This window comes from Lichenostomus cassidix, chromosome 3 (assembly GCF_008360975.1).
Source record: "Lichenostomus cassidix isolate B80296 chromosome 3, HeHo_3.0, whole genome shotgun sequence".
Taxonomy (NCBI): domain Eukaryota; kingdom Metazoa; phylum Chordata; class Aves; order Passeriformes; family Meliphagidae; genus Lichenostomus; species Lichenostomus cassidix.
The window spans coordinates 54,653,564-54,676,534 of NC_139483.1; the positions used below are offsets into that span (position 1 = coordinate 54,653,564).

Genomic DNA, 22,971 nt, shown 5'->3' on the forward strand with positions numbered 1-22,971 from the left:
TATAGACATTCCAGGGATCACAAAAAGCCTTTACAGGAACATTCTCTACCTTTACATGAACCATGATTTGGGAAAGCCATTTGTTTTAGGACAACCAGGCCATTGGTAGAAATCTCAAAGACAGCAAGAAATTTCAGTTGCTACATTAGAAAAATTAGTTAAATTTGTTGGGTATTGAATTTGTTTGGCCTGATACCAGGACTGAGTGCTACAACTGAACTGTAAATATCTAACCAAGAGAAGAACCAGAATCATACAATCACAGAATCATTGAATGGTTTGGGTTGGAGAGGATCTTAAAGATCATCTAGGACAAAGACACCTTCCATTAGACCAGGTTATTCAGAGTCCCATCCAAGCTGGCCTTGAACACTCCCAGGGATGGAGAAACATCTCTGAGCAACCTGTTCCAGTGTCTCACCAACACCTTCACAGTAAAGAATTTCTTCCTAATATCTAATCTAAACATACCCTCTTCCAGTTTGAAGCTATTACCCCTTGTCCTACCACTAAATTACCTTGTAAAAAGTCCCTGTTGAGCTCTAGGAATTACTTGAGTAATGGAAAAAGTATGAAAAAGCCAAAAAGCAAATGTAAACAAACATACAACTATAATCAGCTTTACAATCTTAAACAAGTGTTCAAGAGTTAAACATTAAAGATTCTGCTATATTAATTTTTTCTTACAGATCCAGTTAGAGCATATAAATAAGCTTAAGACAATTTGTTCCATTTTCACCTGACTGTAAAAGGTCTCAAACAAACATGTATAAATTCAGTGTTGAAATTGCTTTGAGCATGTGGCTCAACAAAAGGCCTCCTGGAGTTCCTTCTAGCACAGAAAATTTTACAAAGTGGAATAGGAAGAAAAAGCATTTTTGGCAAAAGTGTTCACAACAAGGGTCTCTCTCTCTAACTTTGGGGGCAGAACACAGGAATATTATATTTTGAGACAATTCAATGGCAGTGATCCACTTTGCATGTGTGCAAAGAGAAAGAAACATCTCACTAAAAAATCTGATTTCATTTCCACCTTTTTTCCCCAGAAGGCTGCTGTAAATTCACAAAACTTTGCTTCAAATGTTGGATGAGTCTATGCTTTCAGCCCATCCATTGCAACTTCAAAAAGAACATTTCCTCATACATTTATCAGGCCCCACTTACACAGTTATTTGGCTGAGTACAGAACAGTATGTCTAATAAGTATCATTGAGATTCCCCTCGAACAAACTAGAATCATTTCACATCCACAATCCATTTTCCTTCATTCAGTAATTTCTCTTTTTAATATAATATTTAATTAAAAGATAATCACATGAAGAACTAGAAGGCCTTGATCCCTTCCAGTGGTTGCATCAGACATCAATTTACTTCTACTTTTGAGAATGATTTTAATAACTCTCTAGCCTTTTTGCATGAATAAATATAGAATTCAGAAAGGATGCCTAACTCTCTCCATTTAAAGACAAAAATTTCCATCCTTCTTTGAGAGGATGGAAAAGTTGCCAAATAATTTTTTCTCTTCCCTGTAAAAATTTATCTTAAACTTCAGCAAGACTGTCACGTTGAACCAGACTGGATTACAGGTGGATAATTATTTCAAGAGAATGCAAGAGAAAAACTGAAGCCTAAAGACTCCAGTCTCTTGGAGTTAATTAAAATTTCTACAGTCAAATGGGATGTGTTTTTAGCACCCTGTTATGGCCAGCACAGAATTTCCCTCCCTGGGCTGCACTGCAGTAATCTCTGAAGCATTCTCAGACACTTTGTGAGGGCAACACTAAAGGATGGAGGCTTCAAATGCTCTGTAACACTGTAATTTCATTATCACAAGAAACAACACTCAATCTTGTCTCTACAATCTGAGATTTCAGACAGTTCAAAGACAGTAAATACCCCATGCCATATACACAGTCACCATCTGGATCTAGAACATGAGCACTCAAATCCTTGATGGCCACATTTCCTACGACTTGAGGTTAGGAAGCCATCAGCATTCAACAATTGAAAGAGTTATGTGGGTATCAGGGTGGTTAAACACGTACTACCAGGCAAATAATGGATTTTTCATTAAGTGTCTGGCATTTAACATTTTGGCAATTTTTTGCCATAGCCACAAATTCCGCTAGAACCCTGTTTCTCTGATCCCACACAGCACTTAATGATAAATCTGTCTTATTGAAAGAAGGGGAAGAATGTAGCATGCTAAAAACTAGAAACCCCCATTCATTTACCACATATAAAAATACTTAATTAATAACAAAACAATAAAGTAAGGTGCTTTTGATTTCATAAAATTAGATTCTTTGGAGCCAAGTCACCAGAAAGCTTTTTAAACAATGGAGAAATGGAAAGCTAGGTCTGTATTGGAGCAGAGATCACCTGCACCATACACGTGGCTGGGGCTTCAGGGTTCAACTGCTGTAACAACTCCATTTGGAAGCTGGGACCCTCCATCATGGAAAGTCACTTGGAGTATACTTCTCCAAACCAGAACAGAAACAACCTTCAAGAAGCCATCAGTAGATTACAAACAGAAACAAGGCTACTCTCCCCTGCTACAGAACAGAGGTAAGAGGGACCTGAAAAGGATCTGATTCGATGTGCCCACTTTATCCTCACAGACAAACAGGGGAGCACAGACTAAATAATAACATATAATTTTAAGGTCCTTTGGGTTTATTCAGGAAAAGAATATGAAGCATTTGGACAAAATATAACTGTCAAATGACTGAGGCTGTAAATTAAGTCTCAGATGCCAACTGCATCAGCAGAGATTCTCGCAGTCTAATTGTTTTTTTGAAGCAGCACAGTAACAGATGCAGAAGAAAACACTTGCAAACACAAGAGGAGAGAAAGAAAATAACCATTCTGTACTGAAAGAAGTTTTTAAAAGACACAAGAAGAGGGAAGAAAAAAAAAATCAATAAAATTTCCACAGAAACTCTCAAGAGGAACTCATAAGTAAATGTTCCTACCACACATTTCAAGGGCCACTTGTAGCTTGCAATTTTTTCTACATGAGGCCCTGAAAATATGTTTCAGTTGTGTCCACTCCACTAAAAATAATATATACGAGCTTTTTCATGCTGGATTAAGTGACCTTCTGTGAGGAAAACCTCAGCAACCATATTCTATATCCTATGCTTAGAATTAACCAGAGACATTTAATCAATACTTTATCTACCTTCCCCAATATTTACGGAAACTCAATAATTAATATCAGTTATTACTTGTATCAGTTAAAAAGCAGCTAAAAGTCACTAGTTGGAAACGTTTACAATTTATTAAGAAGCCTCAGCTAATTTCATGCAGAAGGAAAAATGAGATTACATTTAGGGAAAAGAAAGATTAAATGTGTTTTCCACTATATCTGGAAGTTATATCATGATAACCAAATTGTGGAGCTAGAGATAGAAGGGAGATAAGACACAAAGAAATATTCAAGTGTATGACAGAATTAATACCTTACAAAAAGGCAAGTCCTTCAACATGAACATGACGAGATTTTTAAAGCTAAAAGATTCAATCACAAGAACTGTGAATTATTAGAGAACAATGTGAACCTTGAGCTAACCACAATTTAAGAGTGTTGAAGAAAGGTTCTATTCTGTCTATTGAAAGAGAAAATCTTTGTGGCTTTCCTCAGAAAAAATGAAAAAAAAATTAAAACATTTAAAAATTATCCCTTAAAAGTTAAACAGATGGCGTAAGAAGAATATTCACTTAACCTTTATCTTCATCTGAGAGAAATGTGACAATTATAAAGGTTTAGCTTTAGAAGAAAGGGCTTTCTTTCCCCCACATCTATATGGACAATAGGGGACCAGTAATGACTCCAGAAGGACTTTGACTGTTTTACTTCATCTACATTAACTTTACTTTCCCTGAAGTCATCTGCCAGCATGATAGATTTATTACTTGCACATGAGGGATCTCAATATTTTTTTCCAGTACTTCATAAAATAAATATTTTAAAAATCTTGCCTATGAACCAGTGATGGACTTCATGCATTATTAGTGGTACTACAAGAGCAGATACAGTTTATGCTGATTCTGGTCTCTTTGTTTATAAACTGTGATTTTAGTTTCTTAAAAAACTCAAATACAACAACTAAAACAACCTAACACTGTTTTTGAACTGCCAGTTCCTACAGGGATTATAGAAGTCTTACAGCATTGTAAAAGGAAAGGATGAAATCCAGAGGACTTTTCTCAGGTAAGAAACACTGTATGAAATAAATATTAGAGAACATCTATATTTGAAAGAAAATTTGGGCAGAATTGCAGTATTTCTTTTGGACTACTTCAATCTAAGAAATGCTAGTTGAGAAATCTTTACAATTTTTGTGTAAAACAGTTACATAGAGATTAGTCAAAAAACCCCATTAGAACCTGCATCTTAAAGAAGAGATATGAAAAACATAAAACTGGTATAGTGGATTATTAATTAAAAATATGTAAGTGTGATTGGATGTAAATGTGTCGAATGAAAAATGTAATGCTGTCAACATAAAACATAATTATAAATTCTAGCTATGATCTGCCACATGTACAAAAGTCAAAACTAAATCGGCATGACACACTCATGTATGAGATTTTAGGTTGCCTTACTTGAAGCTCTAACTTTTCTGGATCATAGCTGTGATACTAATTACATACACTTTGAAGAGTTTTAGCCATATAAACCAGGATGTTCAGACAGAAACAACAAAAAAAATCTGGATCAATAAACAAAATCTCATTAAAAAAAATCAACTATTGTCTTAAGTTCTAGAAGTAAAAGGAGATTTTACATCATCCTCCTGCTTGCACCTGAAAATGGAGATTAAAAAAATCAGTCTCAGCTCTTTCCCAGCCCTTGAGCTGAGAAAAGTGCAGATCCAACCTCAAAGCACAGCAACAACTGAACAGTTTTCCCTTACTCTTTCCCTTTTTCTCCTAAGATTACCAGACTTGGCCTACCTTGGCTGGACTTATAAATGATCTTTTGTTGTGGAAAGGACAAATGTGATGAGCTGCTCTTAGCTCTTGTTCCAGAATTTTTGTGGCATAAGTAAGTCTTAGGTGTGCCAAAGAAAGGGAGAACCAGTCTGTAATTTAACTAACTGTTTGCACACAAAAGACTTAATACCTTCTAATCCCTTCTCCTCTGAGCACTTACTAGTTTACTAAGATTTTCCTATGGATATAGATTTCAATACAGCTACTTATTACTCTTCATTAATAAAACCTATCTGAAATTTGTAGCATGCTACAAGAAGACATCATTATTACATATGTTCCAGGAAAGAGGCATTTATCTCAATTATTATAAAATGAGTGAGCCTTTAATATTTTTGAGTTAAAAAAATAATTCACATCTAAAATATACATACAGTACTGAAACACAGGAATTTACTTTCTCTTCCAGGATTCAAAGAACAAGAATTACATATCCACAAGTTTATCTAAGAAATATGGACTAATTTGAGACTACCAATGCTCTTCACACTGAGCTGCAAGATGCTGCAAAATCTTGGGTTAAATTTCATTCATCAGCATCTGAAGCCTACAAAGAGAGACCAAAAATTACTGAGTTTAAAACAATAACAGAGGAATTCTAATTCTATTGAAGTCAATGTTCTTATTATTTTTGATGCAAGTTTGGACAAGATAACATGATACTGGGGAGTCTTTCATTTTTTATTTAATAAAATAATTTTAATTTAATACACTTCAGCTCAATAAAACTCGTTGCTTCCTCCTTTAGTTAAGAAACCACATCAGCTGCCCAATGAAGTTAAAAGGCAGGAAGGCAGACTACAATGCTAAAGATTTGTGGATGGCTGTGTACATACCACCTTTCATCATTCCCACTTCGTAGCATTTTCTCAGTCGGCAGGCCTGGCAACTCTTCCTCCTGTTCTTGTCGATGGTGCACTGGTTAGTAGCAGGACACATGTAGTCATTGTGCCCTGCAAAACCAGAGAGAAAGAAGGGACACAGTTATACACAGACATAGCAAAAATTATTACAATGGTCCCTTGTGTTTCATTGTTTAGTACGTGATCTAACATGTGGGGAAAAAAGTAGGGTTACCATCATAACCTCTCACAAAGGCGTTGATGCAGATTTTGAAACTAACATCTCTGTGCCACACATTTATTCACAAGTTCTTTGAATTAAAACTTCTGCAGACTAATTAAAATAGTGAACAATTAAGCAGCCACAGAAGAGGATAGATTAATATGAACAAGTGCCTTGACTTCCTTGCTCTTAGGCTGAGAAATACAATGCCATCTGGTTTTGCGTGCTTGCGCTGATGTTTAACCAATAGACTGCACAAAATGAGGTTTACAAAATTAAAAATGTCTATGCACAAAAGATTCTATCTATCGCAGTCTGGGGCAGTTAAGAAACAAACAATATAAAACAGAAGCAACAATCCTCAAATGATTAATTGTACCTCAAAGATAAATCAGTGGCTGATTCCAACTGCATGTCTACTGATAAGTGTAAAAACCTTTTGACATGACAAATTCTAAAATCACCACATGCTGAAACAAAGCTTGTTAACTGGTATCTTTTCCTTCAGAGCTTCTCTTCCTCATTTATTACTCTCTACATCTCAATTCTCATAACAAGTATTTTTAGCATACCATAATTTGTTACTGCCAAAAAGCCTCTATTCCAATTTGCTCTTAAAATATGTGTGCTTTAATCTGCTATAAAATTATTTTGCAACCATAGACAAAGGTTAGCAAGGATGAAAAAGTATCTTCAAAATTATCTCGTTGGTGCTCTGTATTCATCTGAACACAACTAAGGTACAGCACACACGTGCAAAAAAAAAAAAACATTGTTGCAGAACTGTTTGTTCTTTCTTTGAGGTCAAGGGATCAGCTTGAGGTAAAGTAGGGTGGAGGTTTGACAGAGGCCTTGGTCTCATCAAATCATCTATCCTTGACTACAAATTAGAAAATAGAGTAAAAAATACTATCAGATTACACCAGGAACATCTGCTCTCTAATGCCACATAACTGGGATCTCATCAAAATAAGTAGCCAAACTCTAAATTTGTAACAGAGGGACAGCTGACTATGCACTGTCTCAAATAGACAGAATTATAATCTTTTAGGTCTACTAGAGAGAAAAACATAATACTGGAAAAATCGCTATCCACATACTTTGCTCCAGCACTGTGGTAAAAAGGTACAACAGAAACACCACCTCAACCCAGCATGAGAGAGTGCTTTAATTTTCAGTTCCTCTGGAAGGATACAGACTGTTCTATATCTGATTCAAAACCTTTCACATGTAAGGGGAAAAAATCAAGTCAGAAAGAAAACAGCCTCAACTATATATGCAATATCTACAGGGGAAGAGAGCAGAAAAAGAAATCCATGTTTTTAAGAAAATGCACTTTATTGGGTCACACAAAACAGCAGCAAAAGATTATAGCCCCTGACCTCAATCACCTGCCTTGTTCCATTAGCCAACCTTGGAAATAGTATGAGATAAAGATGGAAAACTTAAATTACTCTTTATAAAAACAAACAAAGACTTTGAAAGAATAGCTAATTTTCTTCCTGGGGAAGTTAAAAGGTAAATTCATGTAGTGAATGAGTGCAGATTTTGAAATCAGCAAGTAATTCAGGACACCATTTATATCTCTCTAAAATAAGCAGGTAAATGTTCCCACTTCGGTCAAAGCTGAAAACATGCTTACCACCTTTGCTGAATTGGGTGATGCTCATGAAGTTCAAAGCTCAAAAGAAAAAAAAAGTGACAGAAGTGACTGCAAGCAAAAAACCAAAAATTTAGTGGAATCAGTATCATCAGAGCAGCCATCCTTTTTTTCCTATGCTTATGTGAGTGATAACCTTGTCCTTAGCTCTGAATCTGCATTTCCTTATGCAAACGACAAGTGTTCGGAAAGAAACATTTGGCTTGCAGAATAGTATAAAATTATCCTATTTGTAATAGAGCTACAGTTCCTACATTCATACTATAATATTTTTTCCATTTGAAGAATTTCATCATGAATTTACCATTTAAAAGTTAGCATAATTAGTCTGTTTTCATGCACATGATCTGCACCTTAGACAGTACACTATTCATTCATAGTGCTTGATTGACTTCAGAGAATAAAGACTGTAAAATCTACCTTAAAAAAAAAAAGAAAGATCTGTGTGTGAGTGGCATACTTTTTCATCTTATGAGTGTCATAGTAACATCACTGATTAGCCTTTCACATTTCCTGCCAATCTAGGAAGAAGATAATGCATTTAATATTTCTCATAATTTTTTGTTGAGTTTGACAAACATGGCTTCAAGAAATGGGAAAATATGTAAGCAACCAGAAGAAAATACTTGATAAATTGAGTATACAGTAAAAACTGTTATCAAATTATCAGGAAAGAAGAAAGAAACAAAAGGAAGAAGGAAGGCAGGAACCTTTCCTGCTTCTCCGCAGTGAGATCTGATTTCAAGTATTTAGCTGCTGGAAGTGAAAAAAGAAGCTTCCTTTGCAAGGAACAGACACAGAGTAAGGCAGTCTAGCTTGGGGGGGCACAGAAGAGAAAAAGGCAGAAAAACACAATTAAGGAATAGGTAACATGCAAAACCAAGTTCTACTTCAAAGTGAAATAGCACAGAACTAAATAACCCTGATGTAGGTGAATTGTCTTAGCTATTCTACCTTTTATCTAATGCTTAAAGCTCATCTCTTGGCAAAGTTGATTATGATCAATCTAATGTACCTGAAGGGATTTCTCACTGGTGGGAATCATCAGGGTGAAAATAGGACAAATCAACATGTGCTCAGCTGCCCTGCCCTTTATTTTCATGTTATACAAAGCATAACACATGCTAGAAGAGAGGGTTATTGGGCCACTTGAGAGCTGGGTTCACAGCAATACCAAGAGGAAGAAATATCTTCAGTAGTTATTGATACTTGTAGAGGGAAGCATACGTCACTTGGGCTCTGTGATCTTATTGAGGCTCTTTGAAAATAAATTATCACAACTTGCACAAAATTAAGGGCAGTGAATTTAACAGGGTGGATCCCCTAGTTTTAATTCCCCACATGTATAACTTGCACTGTCATGAGTTCCCATGGAAGAGTTTAAGGGAGCGATTGGAGGAGCTTGGGGAGGAGTGGTCTGTTTTTCTCATGACATCTCATGAATTGTACATTTTAAAACATTAAGTATTTTTAAAAAATTAAGTATTTTTATAGCACTTCATTATATGCTAAGGTCTTTTCAGAAGGGGGTGCAAAAATCCAACCCTTTACTCATGGCACTAACTGTAGATGTGATGCTCTGCATGATAACGACCAAGAGTGGAGGGGAAGAGGATGAGGATGCCTAAACTGATGTAGTTTAATTGACTCATCATGCATTTTGAACAGAGCAAGTAAAACTTATGATCCTTTTACTACTATGTGCTTTTCCTGTAATTATTCTTTTGTTTTCAATCCTCATGTCACATATTTCTTTAACTATTCTTTATCTACATGAATAAGGCAGCTATCAGATTTGCCATTACCTCTGGGAGCACCAGATCCTTCTGTGATGTGACAGTGAAATCAGAAAAATTTTCATACATGTCAGCTAGGAGGAAAGGAAGGCTAAACTGTAGAATTTATCCATACCTTAAGGTGCCAAACAAGACTGGAGATAAAAAGCAAAAACTTGGAAAGAATTGCCTCAACAGCAATTTGAAAGTTTACATTAAAAGCAAAAACAATAAAAATAAAAAAAAAAAAAAAAAGAAGAAGAAAGAGTAAAAGAAAAAAAAAGAAAAGCACTTCAACGTTACTTAGGCTAAACCAGTAAAAACAAATTTTGGGTATAAAATAAAAAGTAACACCAATTTTAAGTTAAAGTGCCCCAACAAAACTGCACTGATTGGTTTTAAAATCACACTTTTTCCTAACAGGCTTACAGAAGAACAGAAGGTTACGTTTAAATCCTTTCTAAGCACAGATACTCAAATTCACAACTTAATTACCCTCAGACAAGGTCTTTGGATTTGGAATTTGGCTTCTCTTAGCAACTACCCAGCACTGCTGAGAAGATAAATCTTCTTTCTGGTTTTAAACGAGCAAAACTTTAGTACCTGCAATAGTTAGGAAAAGAGTCTTGAAGGCTGTAAAACATACTTCACTTGTATTCAGTGAGGAAGTCCTCTTTTTCTGCATACCTCAGAAGAAAAGACTGTGAGATATCTTGAGTTAGAAGGGACCAATAAAGGTCATCAAGTCCAACTCCTGGCCCTGCTCAGGACAGTCCCAAGAATCACCCCATGAGCCTGAGAGCACTGACACACATTAATCAAAGAACCACTGAAAAATGAGAAAGGAGGAAAGGCTAAAATTTATATACTATTATGCCCTTCAGCTGTGCCACAGAGCTCCTAGACTGTGTTTGCCTTCTAGTGGAGTCTGCTTGTCTTCACTTACACATAACTGTAACTCTTCACAAGAGCAGTTAATTCCAGCCAAATGATTATGATACCAAGCTTTTCTTAAAGCTTTCCAGATACTAACAGGAAAAATGCAGAAAGGAGAATGAGCATTGCATGAGGACACCAAATCTGCTGCCATCTCACCATTATAATAATGCATGAACTTATATATTAAGAAAGGGTGATACATAAAAAAACCCACTATTTAACATTATAAATCTATGAATATAAAATTATCTGTTCTATTCAAGCAAATAATTTTGAAGTTTTTATTATTTGCCTTATCTTAAAATTTAATTTGGTGTTTCATCTACTATTGCAGGATTATACCATGTGCAAAGTCTACTTCTACCGCAATCCAATTTTTCTAATTTTAGACAAGGTAACAAAATAGAAAGTATATTTTTTCCTCATGACACATAAAAATAGACAAAAATACTGATCCAATCTCACAAAATCTGGCAGGGAGTATGACATCAAGTTTCTGTTTCCCTAGCTGATAAATCACAATTGTTTTAAATCCTTGGCACAAGATTAAAACAACAGCTGTGTTAAAGGGAAAAACTCCCACAATGTATTACTCACAATCATCTCAATATGATCTCTCCAGAGACAAAAAGCATTTCAGAGAGTGCTATAAGCAAGTCATGGCCATCTTATTCCCATAGACTTTGAATGAAACTCTTGTATTTTTAGCTTCCCAGTTTATTTGAACTGAAATGCGGAGGGGAAGAATTCTACTAAAGAAAACTCCCACAACTATTATAAAGAGGCTAAGAAGCTAAAAATATTGCAAATTGCTCTTGTGCACTCAAAATACTATCAATTGTTATCAACAAAAAATTAATTTAACTTTCTATTTTTATTCCATGTATGACATCAGGTTTGGATCTTCAGCACCTGAATGGTTCCTGCTATCATACATTTTTCAAGGACCTGAAATGTAGTTATCCTCGCTGTGCCCTCGGAAGGGAATTGTTGGTATTTTTATTTTACTGGCAGGAGGAGGGCAGAGATAAAGATTCTCAGCACACAGAGCATGCACTGAACATGGCCATTCTAAGCACACTGAATTTTCTGCACTGAAGTCTGTGAAACTGAAACTCCAGTACAGGCAACAGCTGGCTTACTAAATTATTATACTACTCTTTGACACCAGTATTTTGACCAAAAAAAGGGCCTATTTTCTGCCTATGTACTGCTTTCTTCTGCATAGTAAAACCCAGTTATATTCTTCTTTAATTTACCTATATGTATCTGTGATCCTTGGTTTTTTCCCTCACACCCTAACATCATCCATGCTCTATACAAAAGTCATTCATTTTCTAATCAGAAGGATCAACCAAGGTATCTTAGTCTCTTGTCCTGAATATCTCCAGCCACATTTTAGAGTGGGAATAGCTGTGTTATCTGTCACACTCCCTAAAACCAAGTTAAGCACTTTCCTGCAGGACAAAAAATACACAGTCTCTTGTAATTTTCAAATGTAAAGTGCTATTTTTCCCCATGTGAGTATTTTGAATTGCCGACAGGCTCAGGCTAAGGATAACAGGCTCTGAGCTAAGGATAATGTGAGCTTTCAGATTAAATATTCATTAAACACTTGCAACACGTAATACTCTAATTTTTTGCTGTTGTTGCTTGATATGGCACAACAGAGATATTGCAGAGGAAATAAAACAACATTAAAGGTGATAATACAGGATACATTGAGATTACATTCCTAGCTTCTAAAAGCTAGGAATTCTGTCTAGGAAGTGGGAAGAGCTTTGGATTTGGCAGAGGAAGAACAAGTGACCATTTATAAAATCAGATAACAGTCAGTGTTCTTTAATCTCTGGTAATGTGTGTTGCCCAGCTTCAGAAAGGTGTTTGATATTTCCTAGAGTGACATATCATGTTAGCTAGGAAAATGTCGTTCAGATGATTTCAGAAAATCAGTCTCAGGAAGAACTGTCAGAGTTCACTGTTACAATGGAAGCTGATATTGAATGAGGCTCCATAGTGTCTGTCTTGAATCCAGTTCTATGCAGTGTTTTCCTCACTAATGGGTAATAATCTGGAGTTTTTCTTTTATTAAGTGTTATTCATTTGTAGATGACATTTATATGTGTTAGAAAATGAGAGGAAAGGGCAGAGTACTGTGCTAGCCAGACTGAAATAAATGGCAAGAGAATACAGAATAAGAATTCCAAATTACCCTGGCAAACTGGAGTTAGTACATTGGAAAACAAATGCACCAAAGTAAGGGCAGGTAGAAATCTCTGCATTAAAATAGGAGCAATCATTTGCACAAAACAATAAGGAAAAGAAATGGTTTCTTGTCCAGAAAAGTGTGATTGAGTTTATTCTGCATCATGCCTTGATTATGAGTAAACAGTATCATGTTTTTGCAAATAAGGCAAATATTACACTGTGATGGATGTAGACAAATACCTCTGGATGGGCTTTTAAGGTAATTCTATTGCTCTGTTCAGTACTTGTAAAACACCATATAGTAGGAAATCATGATTCAAGGAAAAAGAAAAAAACAGTAAAAAGTGGAGAAACTCCAAAGCAGAGCAACTGGAACATGAGAAGTCTAGAAAACAAACCCTATGAGAAAATGTAGAATAAATCATGCTTCTTCAGGTTAGGTAAAACAGAAGAATTTTTTTCAAGTGCAATAGGAATCTTCCATGCTGTAAACGTTGTTGCAAAAAAAAAAGAGAACAATTTTTTTTTTTTTTTTTTTTTTGGTGGCATCATTGGCAGGAAAATAAGTGACAAGCTTAACCTGCAGGCAGGAAGATTCAAATTTCCTAGTAGCCTTCAAAGATAAGAATAAAATACTGGATCAAGCTACAGGCTTTAAAAAGCAGTTCAATAAACATATACAATGAATTGGCAACAGTTGATCCTGTCACAGGACAGAAAGATAGACTAGAGCTCAAGGTCCACTACAGACCTGTGATTTGCTTGGGCTGTGAAAAATAAGGAAGTATCCTGGATACAAACATCTTAAGCCACTATCACATCCATGCTGAAAGCAGCACTTAAAACTGGCCAGAAAATTACCACATTCGAAATTGCCTTGCTAGGAAAAAAGAGGTATTGACTCTTGACTTTCAATAGTACTCAAAGTTCTGAAACAAGATCACCATCAATTAGACAGCTGAAATTAAAAATGCATGTTAGAGCATGCAATCAGAGCAAAAAATGCTATCAGAGAATGTATTTCTCAAGGGACACTGGAGAAAAACTACTAAATGCACAAAAATAAATCAAAAGAAGTTTCAGAAGAACCTGGCTGACCACCAGCAGTTACAGCAGTTTTATGGTGGCTAAACCCTGGTGGACTTTCCAAATCCACATTTTCTACCCTTCAAACTTCCAACAGTCATCTAGGTCTCCAAATGGAACCATGTGTTTTGCACCCTGAGACCAGATGCCCATCTGCAGCTCCCTGTTGATTGGCTGTGATTACCTCTGCTATTCTCACTTAGGTTCATGTGCTGTAGCTTGGCTGACAGCTCACAGTACCAGTGTACAAGCAGTCCCATTAGGGAGTTTCTGCCTTCTTGGCTTCAGGATCTGAGCTGTTATAAAACAGATTACAAAAATACCATAAAAACAAAAGACAAGAGTGGAAAATTAAAGGGAAGATCTCAGTAACCTCCCAAAGTGACAATATTGCAATTGCTACACCATTACCTAAACACTCACTCACTAGCATGTTTTACCAGTAAAATTCTCTCCAAGATAAAAATATGTATACATTACCACCCCTCTCAGCATTACATACTTTCAACAAAGTACAGCTCTATCACTGTGAAGTTAAAACAATTGATAACACTCAAAGTCTACTGCCAAAACTCTCCTACTTGATGGTCAGAAGGCATAACTGGTAATTAAAATCCACATTCAAGCCACACAAGCAAAATACTTCCCAGCTTCAAGAACTCCTGCACTTTGGAGACCATTATATCTCTGTCATCAAGACATTAAAGGCAGGCCTCTGGAATTCCTCAGCTATTCATTCACTTTCAGAAACCAGCCTGTTCTGGTAGTGCCTCCCATCATGGAGTAATTTTTATCTGACTATATGTGAAATATCCCAGATATGAACAAAGGCTGTGAACAAAAGCACAGAAGATGCACCTGAAAAACATCAGAAGGGGAAATAGAATTGGGGGTTTCTAAACTATTCTAGCAATTCTGGGATCAAATACCCTCCAATGTAAGGATTTGACCCTGGTTTGTTCAGAATCCCTTGTGCACCCTCTGGGGGTTTGCAGACACCCATATGCAGGCATTTGCTGGGTGCTTGTCAGAGGCAGTATGAGTAATTCCTTCCTGTCTCGTAAGGTTTGGTGGCTATCCAAAAAACAAGGGAATTAGAAGGGGGAAAGAATGTGTGAGTCACAAGGGAATTTTTAATTTGTAAATGGCATTTGTAAGGCTTATGTTGAAATACATCATCCAATTCTGACATACAAATTTTAGAGAGGCTGTTATGGGTGTGGGGGAATGACAAAGAGGTGCAAAGATAAAGGACTCAGAAGGTAGAAAGATATACAGCAGGAGACTGAAACCTTTTAGTTCATTTAAGATATCAAGCTGATTTGATTGACTTGATGACTTAATTTATAAGGACTTCCCACAGGAGAAAGACAGTAGTTACTAAGACTGATCCATGGAAGTGATGTAAAAGCCAAAGTAACACATTAGAAAGATAAATTTTTAGCATATGGGAGGAAAAACCATTAGAATAAGCCATCATTGTAAGAAAACTCTTGAGCCCATAAATCATGTCTGGCCATCTTCAAAAATATTTACCTCCATCAAGTTACTGGACTTTGTAGATGGATAGTATATGAAGTTTACATTGAGAGAAGAAGAGAATTGTTGATCTAATGGCCCTTCTTGTTCTCAAAATCCGTAAATATTTTAGTAAAGAAGTACAGAGTGATGTGACTGTTTGTTATGCTTCTGGAATCAAGACACTTGACCAAGTACACTCCTGAAGACTACACATGCTGGGTGAAGAGTAAAGCACTCTCCTATCACCAAACAGCATGGTATTCTTGCTGACATGTTACTTTTCTCTCTCATGAAAGATTGTACATTAATATCAGTCTGCACTGAGATTTCTCAAAACAGTCTCCCAAATCCCTTTTAGGACATAAATAGACTGACACAGTCAGTTTCAGGAGGCAGTTGAGGTTTTCCACGAACCATCTGTTGTTTAAACGAAACTGAAAAGTTGCACATATTGAGACTGTTGCTAATTAAGGTGACCTTTTAAGCTTTAATTACTTGACAACAAAGAAAAACACCTTAGCATTTAAAATTCACAAAATATTACCAGAAAAATTCCAGCTGCCCCCTGGATAAAAATGAAGTTATCTATTGTCACCTTGGGTAAGTTCCAATGCAGATATGAGTTTTCACAAAATTTCAGTGTATACTTATGCAGGTAAAATACAGATACATCAGATATCACTGAGAATAACAGTGGTAATTGAGTACCACATACAGCTTGTTCATGTCTGTCCTCGCTTTTTCCTGTGGTTCTATTAGGAACGATACGGAATGTTTGACTGCAGTGTAACAGGCACATCAAGATTCACTACAGCAATTCTCCTATGAAATCTCTAATGAGAAGTATAGATATGATCATCTCTGCATCTATTCGCATGTTGAGAAATACAGGTTAGCGAAGAACAAATTAGCACAGTTATCTTTGCTGTAACAACAAAAATCTCGGCAGAAAGCATTTTAGTGTATTTTTGTTCATACAAAAAAGTTCCATGAACCTCAACAGTGTTTAATCATATGGTTCACAGCAATTTTTCCCCTTTTTTTAGGAAGTCAGAGCATATATACCATGTAGTACACATAATAAATAAAAAATATATACAATAATATTTAGTCCACATATTCCTCCACAAATACATCTGCACATAAATAGCATTCATTCCTAGCTATCTCATCACAACATATTTTAAATTATTATCATCTGCAAGGTAAATGTATGTTTTTGCATCTCTTCTCAACCTAAAAACTGCTTTCATTTTCATAAGTTGGACATATGTTCAATTGAGAACATGTAATTGCTGAAATAGAGATCTCTTCCAAATCCAGTAGAAAATTCAAAAATTATCTTAGTTCATCATGACTGGATACCTATGACCTTAAAAGTTCAGAAGACTTCTCTTACCCTCTGTGATCAAATGATCACAATTCTCTCACAGGTACTCACATTCTTGATTATTTTCTTCATATTTGTGGATATAATTTTTTGTGATGACTTACAAAAGAGGTGGATCAACTGGAAAAAGTACAGAGCAGTTAACAAATGGGTTCAGAAGTCTAGAAAGCATGTTCTACTGAAAGAGCTTGGTTTGTTTAGTCTAAAAAAGAGAAGACTGAGGAAAAGATATGATAACAGTCTTCAACTATGTAAAAGGTTGTTGTAATAAGTGTTCTTCGTGCCCGCAAGGGATAGGGCAAGAAGCAAGGAGCTTAAATTAGAGCAAACACGACTTAGAGATCATGAAAGACTTTTGATGGGATCCTAGAAACTTAAGCTTTAAGAGCTGTCCTGCTTAAAAATTCTCTTAAGTATATAAATGTAGCAAGAAGCAAATTTACTCACTAGCCTTTAGTGTAGCACAAATAGATAACAGATCCATTGTGGTGGACCACAACATTTGTCCATGTGGAGAGCAGGGCAAAACCACCAAGTGCTGATAGCACAAGCTCAATGAAACAAATTCATTCCTTCTTCCACAATGGCCAAAATCTGAAGATCTGTGCTGTACAATTACTTGGTAACTCTTACTTTTGTTTAAGGCTATTTCAATTTCCACTTTGTTGTGACTTAGTTTAGTTCAAGCACAAAAACATAATTTCAGAAGTCTAACAACAATTCTGATTTGGTCAGGGGAACAGAAAAGGAAAAATAACAAAAAAACACAATAAGGGAGCTGTTCTCCTGACATCGCAAGTTAAAGTAAATCACTCTGATGTGAAGAAAAAAGCATTTCACCCTTTCTCCCTTTAGTGTTGCTTATTATTGACCTCTGGTTTTAATCATTCACTCTTTTAGAAATCATTTTAGTGTGTCTGGACAAAGAGAAATATGAGTAACTATCTACTAATCATTGACATTCAAATAATTCCATCAATGTCTACCCTTCAGCCAGTCTTTCACTTTTTTTCTTCAAGGCAGGGAAAATTCTGAGCTGAATGCTGGAAGTCTTATTTAACTCACCTCAGTGCTAGTCATGCAACAAAACAGGCAATAATCACACCTTGTGATATGAGGTAAAACTGTTCCACACTAGGTTTACTTCATAAAAGAAGCAGCAGAAATTTTTGTGCCTCTACATCACCTGGAGATTTTAAAAACTATAGGAGATTTTAAAAACTATAGACAACTAAATAAAGCACAGAACTTTACAAGTTTTCCGTTTAAAAGGAAGAAATGTTTTATTTTCTTTACTAAAATTTACATACTGAACAGTACCTGTATTTTCAGTAGAATTATAATTACTTCTTACTCAGTTTAAGAGATGTTGAACAAAGCAAAAAAAAAAAAAAAAAGATCCATTCCACAAAGTGACAGGCATTTAAATAATTATCTCTGTCACAGTAATTACAGTGTTTTTGTTAGGTGTCCTTTACTCCACTAGCCTTTTTAACCCTGACAAGACTGACAACTAAACCATTCTGTGTATATTTCAAAGCCTTGCTTTGCTGGCAGACACAAGCGATAGTTTATCAAGGAAATATTCCTTTTCAACATTGGCTCTCAAAGGACATCTTACATCTTTAAGAAGCTGAGATTTGGACTGAACCATCTGGCTAATGGAGCACTAAATTAAGATTAATATATCAATCAGCAGGAATTAATCATCTCACAGGGAATTCTCAAAAGAAACGCCTTTGATAACAGGAGAGAGATTAATAGCCTGGAAGAGTGGTCATCTTGATACAATATTGATTTTTTAATTAGATTTCTCACTGCCACCATGGTCAGATGGACCTAAAGCAAGGACAACATAGAAAGGCTTTCCTTTCCCTCATTAATGTTGGGCTAAACACCAACATACTATATACCTGCCAGCAGCATTCACCAAGTACAGAGCTAAACCTACATGGGAGAGCACAACAACTGCTAATGAAAATGCAGTAAATGTCATTGTCCCCGACTCAGGCTGAAATCTGACATATCTCCAATTTCCTCAAGAGTAAAGAGCAAAGGTGACTCACTTGAACGGTTCATTACCTTGAATACTCCTTTTGAAGAAGGCTTTGCAGCCCTCGCAGGACCAGACCCCATAGTGGTATCCGGAGGCGTAGTCGTTGCAGACAGCACAGTACCGAGTTTCCTTGGAGGACTCCATGGACAGGCTCCCCTTCTCGCTGGTACTGGACATCCTCTCCCGCATGCTGTGGCGCCTGTTATCAGAGCTTGGTCTGTGCATAGCGAAAGAGAAAACAAAAAAAACAAGCATAGTTCTTTCAGGGAGGTTAAGCTTCCGTCCAGTGCTTCAGGTTGTAAGTGAGAAGTTTTGTTTGTTTGGAAACAACCAATAGACAAGAAAAAAATTACCTACTGCCCTCTCTCCTGTTGGAAAGTTGCAGAATTAGTAAGATAGAAGGGAATTTCTCATAAATAAACTTGAAGTTATTGGGCATTGTACCTTGAAAAATTAAAAGTTGTTTGATAAATTAGTCAATTTTTCAACATTACAAAAGAATACCAAGCAAACCAGCACTATTTTGTTTACCTGTTCCCATCCAAAGGTTTCAGCATAACTGCACTATCAGCAGCTAGCTTGAGAATCTGAGTCAAATATCACTCTATGATTGAACCTGAATCAGTTTAATTATTAACTAAATTATTATGTTATATACACCTAAATTATTAACCAAGCTATTTTCAAGCGTTATTGCCCAATTACAGATGCAAGCTTCCCTTCACTTGTCAAGATCTAATACTGCATAAAACAGTGCCTAAATGCATTTTCATAAAAATTAAGAAGCAGTTTTAGTGCAACAAAAAAAAATGAAAGAGTATTGAAAATTGTTGCCGAATAACTGTTGTTCCAGTGACGGACAAATGTTACTGTACGTATACTAGACATGCACATGACCCACATGTGCAGGATGCTGCTGAATGAAAACCAAACAGATCTATCTGTAAATGGCAAAGAATTCACATCCAGTGGACCTGGTAAGAGGTTATTGTGGGTAGCTGCTGCAGGCATGGTATACAATATTCAAAAAAGCTGAGAGGATGTGAAATTGCCAAGGGAACCTCCAGTGTACTCTGGGATTGCCCCTGGAAGGCAAACAGTTCTTGCAAAACATGCTTTCCAGCAAGAGTCTGCACTGAAAATCGTCCAGGAGACAAATAGCATCGGGTGTGACAGCACCAGACAAGCTAAAGCATGAAGAATCCTACTGTTTATTGTAATTATCAACTTACATGCATGCTTTAATTGCTGATTAGTAAACAGGTGGCTTTTATCTCCCCAGAGTCTCAACATTTTCTCAAGCAAACATATCCTGGTTTTGAGCCTAGGAGACTCTCTCTCAGATTTCTTCCTACGTACCTAATTTTGCCTCATTCCCTTATTGAGCACAAAAAACTTGCTGTGTTTTGATGAACTGAGACATCTGGCACCAACCACACTTTCCTGCTCCAAACCTGTACTCCCCAGCAGCTGTCTGATTTCTTTAGGTATGCTCAACTATCTCGTTTAGTCAAAGTTCCCTCACATCTCCTGCTGCAGTACTTCTCAACATCCAAAATCTTTCTACCAGCCAAAGGCACCTGGACACTCTCATATGTGCTCTTGGCCATCCCCTCGAGGCTTTATATATATATAATTTCTGTCCCCAAATATGATATTAATTAAAAGCTTTCCAATGAAAATATATCAGTTATTAGAGAAAGATGGCATCATTCAGGAAAACTGCATTTTTAAACCCAGTGTTCTTTGCCGAAACTTATACATCAGCTAATTTTGAACATTTACTTAAATAACATTTTTTTTCCCTTGGGACTTGAGCAGAAGTGAAGAATTGTAATGTGAAGTGCTGACATGACACAACTCCGTTTTTTCAGTGAGACAGGAAAATTGGAGAATGTCACAATTGACAACATAATTCTGTAAAACTAGGCAGGGAAAAGCATCCTTTCATATTCTAGATGCTAAAATGTAAAAAATGGAAAACAAAAAATGTACAAAAATTAATACAATATCATTAATTAATCATTATGGATCCAACACACACCTTTTCCAGCCCAACAAACCTAGCTAACTTTTTTTTTTATTTCTTTTCCAGGTCCTGAACCTTCCTTTGAATTTGCTTTATCCCAGTGCCTCATTTAATTGACCTTTTCTACTGAGCACTGATCAAAGCTGTTGCTTTTTATCTTCTCCACCCCACTCTCCTCTGTCGGCAGCTTTATCACCTCTGTCAGTATAACTTTAAACCACGATGTGGCTTCTTTAAAACACATACTCTTAGGTACCTATAACTACAATAATGTTTTAAATATTTGAGGTAAACCAGCAGGCAATCTAATACCTGTAGACATAATTTTAACAGCAAGGGACTAATTTGTTAGGCATACATGATGACTTGATAGATATTCACAATATTTGATCCTTTTTTTTCAAAACTGATACAAATATGCATGTTATACAAGATAAGGTTCCCAGAATTATTTTCATGTCAATAAGTACAAAGAAATTACAACTTTATGAAGTTAAATATTAAGTAATTGCTCTTTAAAAACACTTCTAAAAACACTACAAGAAAAAAATTTCAGTTTCAGAACAGTTATATGTTTTTGCAGGTGTGTAGCAGTTTTCCAACATCAGAAACATGCACACTTACTAAAGCAATCCTAGCTTCCCAATCAGATATGAAAGAAAATATTTTAATAAGTAAAACCAAAAAGTATTAGTCACCACTGATTTATCAGTCAGATAAATTCAATTTTCATCTTTTCAGAATATGCATCTCTGTTCAGATCTAGCCTAGGTTCACAAATATATTTTTATTAAAGTTATATTTGAGAATAATAAAAAATTACTGAAAAATTACCTGAAAAATAGAAAAAAAAAAAAGCTTTTTTGAATGTAGAATAGATTAAAAATTTCAGTAAATATGTACACTCCAGAGAAAATAAGCTGCGTGAAAACACTAAGAAGGAAAACACAGTAAAGACATATTTTGCCATGCTTTTTTGGAGTCAGTCCCACAGATTCTGTCCATCCTCAGTCACAAAATGAGGGTCCTTGCGGGAGGCTGCAGGCAGAACCTGTTCCCTGCAGGCACTCCCGGGCTCTGTGCTCACAGGGATCACAGGGAAGCAGTGCTGCTGCTCACACCTGCCTGCAATGTCCCCAGTGTGTCAAATGTGACTCAGGTCTCCATCGCCTTCCTGCACAAACTTGTGACATTGGGAGAGCGCTACAAATCTGTTAACACAGACTTTCACAAAGCAAAAGGAATCTAAGGATGACCTTTCTGCTTCCCACCCTCACAATCAGTGCCACTCCACCACCACTTGAGCAAAGTTTTGCAAACTGGCCCTGCAGAGTCATCATGCTCATGCTTTGGTGAACCACAGTGGGAAGCACACTAAAATACCCCTAGCTCCATATTCCCCAGAAATAACATCCTTCCATTTATATAGTGGAAATAAAAGCTGGCAGTAAATTAAGCCAAGTAATTATTAGAAGAGGTGAGGAGAAAAACTTTTTTTGTGAAAAGAGGATCCCCATAACAGAGATTGCTAAGTCAAAATGACATATCAGATTTCACACAGAAACTAGCTGCTAGTTAGCACACATCACAGACCACTGACGCTGTGTCCTGACAAAAAAAACAAAACAGCACACTTGTCATCCAGTTTTCTCTGAGGTTTCAAGGGTTGCTCTTCTGGAGAACATCGCACAACAGCCTAACCCGGCTTAATAACTTTAGCAAGACCATCATTCCCAAAATACAAGAGCAGAACCTTTTCCACAATTCCCTTTGCAACCTATGCAAACAATAACAACAACAAAAAAAATTAAAAGACCAAAAGATCTTGCCAACTATGTTTACAAAAAAACCCCACAGACCTAAAAGAAAACCCCATATAAAGCCCACTCTCTGAGGCCTGCACCAAAACAAAACAGATTAGAAAGCTGAAAAAACCCCAGAATTTACTGCTCATTTCCAAGTGCAATAACATAACAGATATAAAATGGAAACTGTTTGGAACCTACAGAGCAGAACAGATTGTCTCCCACACTCACTTTCATGTTTCACACTTCAATGTGTGTAAGGAAACAAGACATTCACTTATGACCTGCAGCTCTGAATCAGAAAGAGATTATTAACCCTATGGTGACTGCAAAGTAAAAAGAATGTGTACATGAGATTACACTTTTATAATGTAAATTTAGTTTTTTAGGTCAAGATAATCTGACTGGCAGACAGGATGAATCTAGGATAGCC

At 36.3% G+C, this 22,971-nt stretch overlaps 1 protein-coding gene across 1 annotated transcript in view; it reads right to left on the minus strand.

Annotated features, from left to right (window-relative positions):
• The window catches only part of ESR1 (estrogen receptor 1), a 160,027-nt gene that overhangs the window by 57,303 nt on the left and 79,753 nt on the right, over positions 1-22,971 (minus strand). Inside the window, exons 3-4 of the mRNA XM_085055828.1 lie at positions 18,731-18,921; positions 5,841-5,957 (exon numbers count right to left, since the gene is read on the minus strand). Of these exons, the coding sequence (XP_084911954.1) occupies positions 5,841-5,957; positions 18,731-18,921 (308 nt within the window). The remainder of the gene's footprint in view (positions 1-5,840; positions 5,958-18,730; positions 18,922-22,971) is intronic.